Raw genomic sequence first — 9934 nt, forward strand, 5'->3', positions numbered from 1 at the left:
TAGATAATATCTTTATCAACTAACAAAAAAAAAACAAAAACAAAAACAAAACAAAAGAAATTCTTTACATAAATTAGATCTTAAGATTTCTTTAAATATACCATGTGGCCATTGGAACTTATTCTATAATTTCTTTACTTTTAAAAGCTAAAACTTGCATAGAAAACAACCTACAACTTAGTTGTTTAAACCACAAGCATTATGGTTCTTAAAAGCCTTCTTAGAAAGTAATATATATATATATATATATATATATAAATAAATAGAAAATCAAGACTAAGGCCATCTTCAATCTTAGCAACATCTTTCTTGTATTTTAGTCTTAATGTAAAATTCATAATTTTTATATATTTCAAAATAGCCTTTTTATTCTTTATCTATCTTCTATTTTTCTTTGCTTAATTTTTTAAAATTAATATATGATTATATTGTCTTTTCAAAGTTTTATCTAGATTTATGCCTATGACAAAATTTATATAAACTTAGTATATATTTTAGAAAACCAATCAATCTTATATAAACTTTATTATAATAAAATTAAATTTTGGCTAAATTAATTGGCTTTCAATGAATATCATGAATCATTTATTAAAAATAAAATAAAATAAAATAAATATGACATTTTTCTCTTAATACTTCAAAAAAAAAGGACCGTAATTGGCAACAAAATAAAATTGTGTCAAAACACAATGAGACAATCAAAAAATCATAAAATACACAAGAAAATATTACAACCCATAAATTAAATAAAATCAAAGCTAACATCAATCTCATCTTGAGATATGCCATTTTCCATAATTCCTTGTGATCAATTTTTTCGATGTACAATTATTCAAACACACCTAAAATCTGAAATTCTCAACAAAATAGTACACCTCGCTGTAAGAACATTACAAAATCCACTGAAATAGTGGAAGCATTTCCAATTCAATGACAAAATCATGCATGAGGAAATGCAGAGATGGGACTTGGTGAGTGTGAGTGCAGGAGGAGGATGTTCCACTAAACAGTAATCTAAAGCTGAGTGTCGTCAAGGTTGAGGCGTATCTCACAAGGCTCTAAATCAAAAAACTTGCCATAGTGTTCGGTTTCGGCATCGTCGTCGTCGTCGTCGGCCTGGAAAAATTGCCTGAACAAGGACAGCATGTTGCCAAACTCTGCCTCATCCCCACCTCCGAGATCTGCTTCAACATCAGATGCTCCCACGTCTGCTCTAATGTCAGGAATTATTGGATATGCGGAATCATCCCGACCAATATGATGCAAATATTGTGCTGGGGGAATGAGTGCTTGATATCTCAGAGGAGCACCTGCAAACTGTGGTCTGAGTGGAGCGGCCAGTTTGTGGCAATCCACTTCAAAAGGCAGCGCTCGGAACCCAAGCACCATCTTCTTCCCCGAATGTGCCTGGTCCACAAAACTTGAGTTGGATTCCAGGGACACTGTTCCTCCCACCCCTGGTACAAGGGGTGGTGGCAGTAGAACGCCCTCCGAAGTTAGTTTCAAACCAGGCGAGAATGAATTGCTTTCTTCCACAACCACTTTCGTGACATACAGTAGTTGATACACCACCCACATCTTGACGGTCCTGTCATTCATCACAGATCGATAGGTTTTTAAACCGTTCTTCGTAGTGTGTATTAACCGGGTAACACCTGGTCCAGGTTTGACCTAATCATGCGGGAAGATGCTGGAAAAAAAAAACAAAACAAACAAACACACACTGTTCTGCTTTGGACCCCACGCTTAGCTTTGTCTGATTAACCACATCCAATCTCAACATGTATTTTCACACTTGCTAATCGAGTCCATGGCGCTTTATGAAACTCTCAAGGGCAGAATGTAACCACCTAGACAGAAAGCTCGGGAAACATCTCGTTTGCACCAACCGCTCTAGTCGGTGGTGTGCGAGGTTTGGAAACCATGAACGATCTGCTATGATGTCCTCAAGATAAAATTTGTCCACACATGCGGTTCTGAGATTCTCCAGTGTGCAAGTCAGTGTTTTGGTTTTGGACAACGGAGCCAGCTCTACGTCCGCCACGCCAGTCAGAATGGAGCCTGTCAAGCATTTCGCTGATTTGAACGTCTCACTGATGCTCTGATTCCCTTCAACCCACTTGAATAGCCCAGTCTGGCTCCCTATGTCATCCCAATCTCGAAACATCAGTTGCCACAACAATAACAGCCAGTCGGTTGCACAACCCCACAGCGAGTGAAAAACTATAAAAAAACAAAAAAAACAAAAAAAAATCGATACTACAGAGCTCAATTACCTTCATCCTCCTCGATCTCCTTGAGCAGCTCTCGCAGAGTCTTCTCGGTTTCCAGACCAGGCTCAGCATAACTCCCCAATTCAACCATGGACCCAGCTCTCTCCAACACCGGTTTCCATAGTCCCTTCGAAGGCTGGATGAGGATGTCCAGCAGCTTGAGGTTAGTAGCTACCTCGGAAAGAGGTGGAACAACAACAACGCCGTAGGTCTCGAACATAAACTTCGCAAACGATGATTTCCTGGGCGCCATGTTTGGTAGCTTGCAACCACACGCAGCAGCATCAAGCAGGATGAGAAGTGTGGGCGAAGATGGCCTTGTTCCACTTCCACTCGAAGCCAAATGCTTGCTGTGCGGAATACACAATCGTCTCACTGGATCGATCGTCAGAGAGCCTTCGGCAATTGGGACACGAGTGCACAAAGCAGAGAGAGACACACACATACAAGTGAAAGTGAGAATACAAATGAAAGTGTATGATAGGGTCTTTTTCCTTTTTCTTTTCTTTTTTCCTTTTTTTATTATTTAGAAACTTTTCCACTTAGTTGGAAAGAAAATTCCTTTTAAAAGTTTTGACTTTTGGGTGTAGTACAAAGTGTGAAAAGAAGAAGCCATGAAATAAACCAAATCATTCTTTTTATCACTTGTATAAATATGGCAGCTTGTATAAAATTTGTAGAACAAGTTGAAAATCCAAGGAATTTTTATACTCAAGAGACAAGATATAACTTTAAAAACTTTTAATTTTCTAAAATTAAGAAGACTCGCTTAGTTGGTATATATTTTAGAAAAAATAGCCAAAATATCCTAAGAAGAAAAGAAAAAATATATATACTTGTCATATTTGTAGAACAAGTTCTTCATACTCATAGGGCATATCTAAAAGAATTTTAAATTATTATTTGTATTTAGAAAGCTTTCTTAATATTTTTAGAAAATAATATATACCTAATATGTTTCTACCTACTATTACTTATTTATATTAATTTAAATAATATATGCACTTGTCATTCTATGATGTCCACCTTAATCAATCATGGTATTTCTATTGCTTTGGATACATTCCAACTACTAGTAACAACTCTCATTTTAGATGTTTTTAGTAAGAGAGATTTAAAAGTGGATCAAAACTAAATGTTTATATTATCTTAAAGAAGCTTCACATCATAAAATTATATAGATTTTGTTCGTGTAGTTTAATCTCTTTGCTCTTATAACAATCAAAAATGTAATTCCTTAGGTGGAAAAAAAAAAAAAAAAAAAAAAAAAAAAAATCTTAAAATTGGATAAAGTAGCAAACAATTCTTGTTTTATATGTATTTGTTACATGCATGTAGAGACCTTGGAACAATTATCAAGTAAAAATTTCATATCTTACAAAGAAATTAACACATAGATATTAAAATCATATATTTTTTCTAAAGTATGTGCCAATTTGCAAGAGCTTATCCCACAAATAAAAGTGGAGTAGAAAAATTTATTATGTCTAATGGAAATATATAAATAGTATAAGAAAAATATTGCTAAGTTAAAAATGTATTTCATATAATTTATTCTAGAATTGCTCACATATTGACTATATCTATAATGCTAAAACACTAAATTTGGTGAAGTAATGAATTTTTTATTAACAAGAAATTTACCACATGTTCTTCATACTAAAAACCTCTCTACTTTAATTAGGAAATTCGATCTTTAAAGCATCTCATAATATATATCAGAGAATATTTGACATATTTATTATGGACATAACAAGATACGACAAAAATATCTCGTTTGAAAATGATAGACTTATGTACACAATTGCATATATTATTAAGACTAATTTTTAAAAACATAAAGCACTTCATCCTAGTTGAAACCAAATAATTTGGGTTTAAAAGAACATTTACAAACAAGCAGCAACATCAATTTCAACATCTATACCTTGTCTTATGGATCATGATTTGCAAACTTGAATCACAAGCTTATTAAACTTCACAGATGACTAATCAAAAACTACTATATTAATTCAGGCACTTGGAAGGCATTTAACCTTAATCTATTTCATAACAAGTTTTTGACGATTCTATTTCATAACAAGTTTTTGACGACCACTTTGTGGGTTGTTTAGATAGGGAACCTCGCTACCCTTCATTCTGTAGTGTTTTAAAAAACTGTGTAAGTTTCACGATTGAATAATGTCAAAAAATTTACAATTGACATTAGGTCAAGCTGGAGAATTGCTTCTATGGAATAGTCTTGAAACATAGCAAATCAGTTGAGTTCTGCTTGTTCATGTTTTCCAGTCAACCCTGAATTGGGTGCGTTTCTTTTGCATCATAATCCCCACACCATCTTCGAGATTGGAGTTGAAATTAGCACCACTACAGACAGGAAACACGGAAGAAGATGTCTCCGTTCCTCAGCAAGAATGTGTGAGAAAAGTGCAATTAGGTCAGGAGATTGTGGATAATATAGGACTCCAAGGATCGAATGGTATATCACATTCTCAGATGATGAGCCAAAGCGTGGACGAGTCGAAGTATGTGCAGATCTCTTCAGAGAGGAAGTAGAAACAACACGCTCTCCTCCCTGTGGTGGAGGCAATTGCATGAAGCTGAAGAGCTCTCGATGCGGTGACAACTAGCTGACAGATCTGATCAGTTGGTGAAATTTGAGAGAGACAGGTTGTGGTGACATAACGTAAGAGACGTTGCCAGTGCAATGTTCTGGAATGCTCATGGCGAAGTTGTTGATGGAATTTGTGAGTTACTGTCCCTAATACAATACACTGTGTTGCAATCCTATACTTGTAATGTGATGTGCACTGTGAAGAGGAGAAACTGGGGCACTGAAATTCATGCCCTGGACGTAAAGAAACATCTGTGTGTCTACGACTTGACATGAAGCTGCAGCTGGATCTCCAGTGTTTCGGCATGTTTGTTTCCGCTGAATTTGGCATCAAACCCAAGGGATTTCTTCCAGGGACTATGATTCTTAACGGGATTCTTGAGGGTATCAACACAGCGACCATTTGAATAACTGATGACATTGAAGGTGCACGCATCCTTATCAACTTCAGAAGAAATCGCCAGCTCTAGTCATGGAAATACCATTTTCATATGAACAAAGCGTCCCATCAGCCAAGTGAGCACATCTGTGAAAGCCTCGTCCATGCAGAAGCCTCACCCTCAAACCCTGTCCGTAAACACTTGTTAAAGGATGCTATTCAAGAGAGCTTACCATCAATCCAGTTGAAAATCAAATTTTTAAATCACATGTAAATTATATAGATTGATGTAATAAAGCGACGATCGCCGACATTACCATACAAGTATTGAACGGGCTGAAGACAACACCATGACAGACCTCACACGAAAATCACGTGCATAGACATACTCGCTTCCAAAAAATTGTGCACAACAGCTGCTTCCAGGCATCTTTCAACTTCACACTGTGAGCAGAACGCAGAGGAGCGACTACAAATATTTACAGAACACACAATATTAGTAATGTCTTCCCACAGTGGATTCAAACCTGGCCTCGGCAGCTTCCACTGAGGATTTCTTAGAGCTTTCGCATAGTGAGCAACCGTGACACCTTTGAAAGGGTGGCTCGTCGCACTAGAATGGATGTTCAAATGGTCACTGATACACGACCTAGGCTTGAAGGGGTGTCAAACCAGTGGAAGTTGGGCAGAGAACTATGACAGACAGAGCTAGTAAAGCTTGTAGAGGTTAATAATAAAACTGTCGGTGGAGGTTACACATGCGAAGTGCGATGGCTGAATGTAGATCGCAAGAAAATCTGAGAATCAAGAGAGGTAGCAAACGTTGTGAATTACTAGAGCTGGCCAACAGAATCCTTCCAAAATCTAACGCTGTTGGTCACACAACAAGCAGATGCCACTCTTTATGAACGGAACATCTATGGATTAATTCTGGATGTATTAATATATATCAAATGAGATAACCTTGGGAGACAAAAAAAAAATTGGTTACATATCTGCACAGATGTGCTAAGAGAAAATCTATAGTTTGGACAATACCCTACAGTGGAGTTCTAGATAGCTCTATGAGAGTTCCGAGTTCAACATTTAAGTGAATCAATCATTGACTTCAAATCACTTCACCCCTGCACTGCAAAGATCAAACCGTGTAGCCGGGGTTCTTCTCCTGCTGAATGTCCCCATAACTCACGAGCTCAGCAATGTCTGCAGCACTGCCCAAAAACAGCGGCAACCTCTGGTGGGTTTCAACGGGATTGATCTCCAGTATCCTACGTTTGCCATCGGTTCCCTTTCCACCCCCTTGCTCCACCAGATAGCTCAGAGGGTTAGCCTCATACAAGAGTCGCAAATGCGACCTCGGGTTCATTGCAATCCCGCCATACATGATAGTGCGGTGGAGGTCGGCCACTAACGAACAGATGTAGCGAGCTGAGTACTGCTTCCGCGTCTGGCCCTTCCCTTGTCGAACTGTATCAATGTACTTCCGTAATCCGGCTGGCCAGTCGAAGTACCTTGCGTCGTTGACAGAGTAGATCTGACCTGCACAGAGATGGCAACCTCATTTGAGCTCTGGAGTTTGAATACATTACCCTAACCTTCAAGCCTGAAGAAAAATTCATGGAGGATCACAGCTCCCTGCTTACCTCTTTCAGGGATTCGAATGTCGTGATGACTGTACACAAACTCCCCGAGGTTGTAGTCCAAGGTGAATCCATGCAGCCCTGACCCGACAGAGATGGCCATTATGGTAGCAGAGGAGTAGAGCGCGTATCCCGCAGCAACCTGTCTCTCCCCCCTCTGCATCACATTGACAAATGCTTTCTCCTCTGTGGGTAAGTGATCGGCTTCAGGCAACCGATGATAAATCCCAAAAATTGTGCCAGTCGGTATGGATGCATCTATGTTGCGAGAGCCATCGAGGGGGTCAAAGACAACGATGTAGGGTCCCTCTCCGAACCAGATGGGCTGGTCGTCTTCCTCGGAGGCTATGGCAGCAACTTTTCCTGAGCTCCGCAGAGCCGCCTTAATTATGTTGTTCTGCCTGCCAGCAACGTGTGTGCTACGTTACAATTAGGGACATGAAAGTAGCAGCCCCTCTATCTCCACATAGACGACAAGAAAGTGGACGACAACAAGAGACAGATGATCGCCAGGATAATATGATGAAATGGTAAACTCACATAAGTGGTAAACGATCAAACCCAACGACTCAAACCATCAAAACCGAAAATAAGCCATGGAAATCCCACGGACTACAAGCTACCAAAGAGAATTCAACTCCAATGTGTTCTGAAAGCCTACCATACTTTGCAGATTAGCAGAAATTATTTGAAGAGGAGACTGAGACCAAGAAGTCGTAAATCTAGTGCAATACGAGAAGTCTCAGCAGCCCAATTCGCCAACAAACGCGCCATCCTCTAGGACTTCTCAAAGACAACCCAAACGGGGAATTGCACAAGGAGATAAGATTCACGTGGAGGACTCCATCTACTTCCGAGAGAAACAAAGAAAGAATCGCCATAACCCACCGAAACAATGTCCAATGGCTTGGGCGCGTCCCGGCCGGCCCCGTGCGTGGCATCCGCGCCTGAGATGGTAGTCTGAAGCTCAGTAGGCGAAGCTAGCACTGAGGCAATGTGCTTGCACGCCGCCTGGATGTGCGTCATGAGCACCACCAAGTCGGTATCCACATTCGACCCCTCAGTGCCCAAGAATCCCGTCATGGTCACCACCTCGTTCGTGTCCACTTGCGCCACCGCATTGGCATCCATCCGCAGCGGCGGGCGAACGACCGAGGCCGGCAACGAGGGCGACAACGGCGTCGGGCTCCGCTTCGATTCCATGGACGGCGTCTTGCGTCTACTCCTAAACCAGCTGGACTTCCCCTGCACTGCCGGCGGTGGCGCTACAACAACGGATTGCTGGAAGAAGGACTTCGGGGGCGGAGAGGGGGGAGGTGGCTTCCGGAAGCCCAGCATTCGCGCGAACATACTTGGCGATGGCGGTGCGGGGGGTTTAGTGCCACTCCTTATCGGAGACGGCGAGGGCTGGAACTTAGGAGGAGTGCTATCGAGGGGTTTCACGCTCACGCGTGACCATCGAACGGAGAGCAGCGGAATGAAACAGATGCAGAAAAGGAACAAGTAGTTCATGAGATCGTTTCTCGCGCCGTCCGATGCCGCATCCAACAGCGCCCCGTTCTCCACGCCACGCAATTCCTGTGGTCTTCTTCCTACCAAAAGCTAATCCTCACATCCTGTGCTACCAATTCCCAATCAACCCACCCGTCAATTCCATGGCCTCCTCGCCAATCCCACCCCAATTCTCCCTGCGACACTCCCACCCAACACGTAAGAACCCAAATTCGACCCCCCAATCCGACGCAATCGCGAAATCTGTTCGCAAACCACGGGCTCGACCTCTCTGAAGCTGCGATTGCGTCCGAGCATGACCACGATCGGGGAATTCAAAGGTTTATTGTCTGCAGGATAGCAACGGCATACTGACAATTAGCTACTGCTACTACTACTCGATGAGCTTCCATCGTCTCTCTCTCTCTCTCTCTCTCTCTCCCCCGATTGTTTGAAATCTTCAACATTGTGGTTGAATGTTCCGATCATCGATCGCGTCGTTGCAATCCCATTACGGATTCAATTGTGTTACATCATCAGCCTGCTGCGATGGACATCGTTCACAGTCATTCATACCGTGTCTCGAATTGCTGGCAGAGTTTTGTTTACTGCAGCTTTCGGCGTGTGCGTCAGAAGAAGATTCATCGTGCGCGTGAAAATCGAGAGAGAGTTACTTACTCCACGAGGATTCAAATTCGCTGCTGTAACTAAATTTGTGCGGCGCGATTCTGCGATTCACCTCTCCCACACTGCGACAACGACGACGCTGCCGTCTCGTCGTTGCTTCAGTAGCCTTCGTCGAAGATTAATCATTCACATGTTAACGAATTTGCGTTCATCCAGTTAGGCATCTCTCATCCGTCGTGTCTTCATTCATTTGTCACATCTTCCTTCATTCGTTCATCGTGCTTCTGTTCATCTATTATCTGTCTTTCGTTCGATAGTCGCAATTCTGTTAATCTATTATTAGCCGTTCGTTTGTTCGTCCTGTCCTTCCGTACGTTCGTTCGTTCGTTCGTTCGTTCGTTATTTCGTTCGTTCGTCTGCCTTTGCTTTGTTTATACGTTCGTCGTGCTTTCGTTCACCCGTTTATTCTCGTCGATATGGAGGATGGGATTTGGATTTCTAGGTTGAAACTTTGCGAGGAATAGGTTCTCAAATTTTAACTTAGGCTTTTAAATTTGAAAAATATAAATGGAAATTTAAAAAACATTGTGACAAACAACTCGTGATTTTTAAGTGAGTGAAAGATATCATGATTTCCATATATCAATTATTTGCACCCAAAATATCATTTTTCAAATATTTGCCTTTAAAATTAGGTTAAAAACTTAATACAAAAGATTCAATTAGAATGTTATGGTGAGGGATGCCATGAACTTGAAAAACACTTTACATGTAAATAAAGTACATATACTAAATCATGTACAATTTAATATGGAAATTTTGTTTTTTGTACAAATAAAATTTTAAGTTTCAATAAAAAAATTATAATGTCCACCACAATGTGTAGTAGAAATATTGTAATTTTTATTCA

The 9934-nt window shown here is 40.7% G+C and overlaps 2 protein-coding genes across 2 annotated transcripts; both read right to left on the bottom strand.

Annotated features, from left to right (window-relative positions):
* Positions 1–726: 726 nt before the first annotated feature.
* On the bottom strand, positions 727–2732 carry LOC112295021 (uncharacterized). Its single transcript, XM_024546120.3, has 3 exons — positions 2277–2732; positions 1851–2142; positions 727–1588 (listed from the first exon to the last, which is right to left on the bottom strand). The coding sequence occupies exons 1-3, from the start codon at positions 2716–2718 to the stop codon at positions 1015–1017; spliced, it is 1308 nt and encodes a 435-aa protein (XP_024401888.1). The 5' UTR covers positions 2719–2732; the 3' UTR covers positions 727–1014.
* Positions 2733–6184: 3452 nt separating this feature from the next.
* On the bottom strand, positions 6185–9136 carry LOC112295361 (fructose-1,6-bisphosphatase, cytosolic). The gene is made up of 3 exons (XM_024546847.3): positions 7795–9136; positions 6910–7303; positions 6185–6805 (listed from the first exon to the last, which is right to left on the bottom strand). The coding sequence occupies exons 1-3, from the start codon at positions 8416–8418 to the stop codon at positions 6405–6407; spliced, it is 1419 nt and encodes a 472-aa protein (XP_024402615.1). The 5' UTR covers positions 8419–9136; the 3' UTR covers positions 6185–6404.
* Positions 9137–9934: the final 798 nt, after the last annotated feature.

Source organism: Physcomitrium patens, chromosome 18, assembly GCF_059467195.1.
Source record: "Physcomitrium patens ecotype Gransden chromosome 18, ASM5946719v1, whole genome shotgun sequence".
In the NCBI taxonomy this organism is placed as follows: Eukaryota; Viridiplantae; Streptophyta; class Bryopsida; order Funariales; family Funariaceae; genus Physcomitrium; species Physcomitrium patens.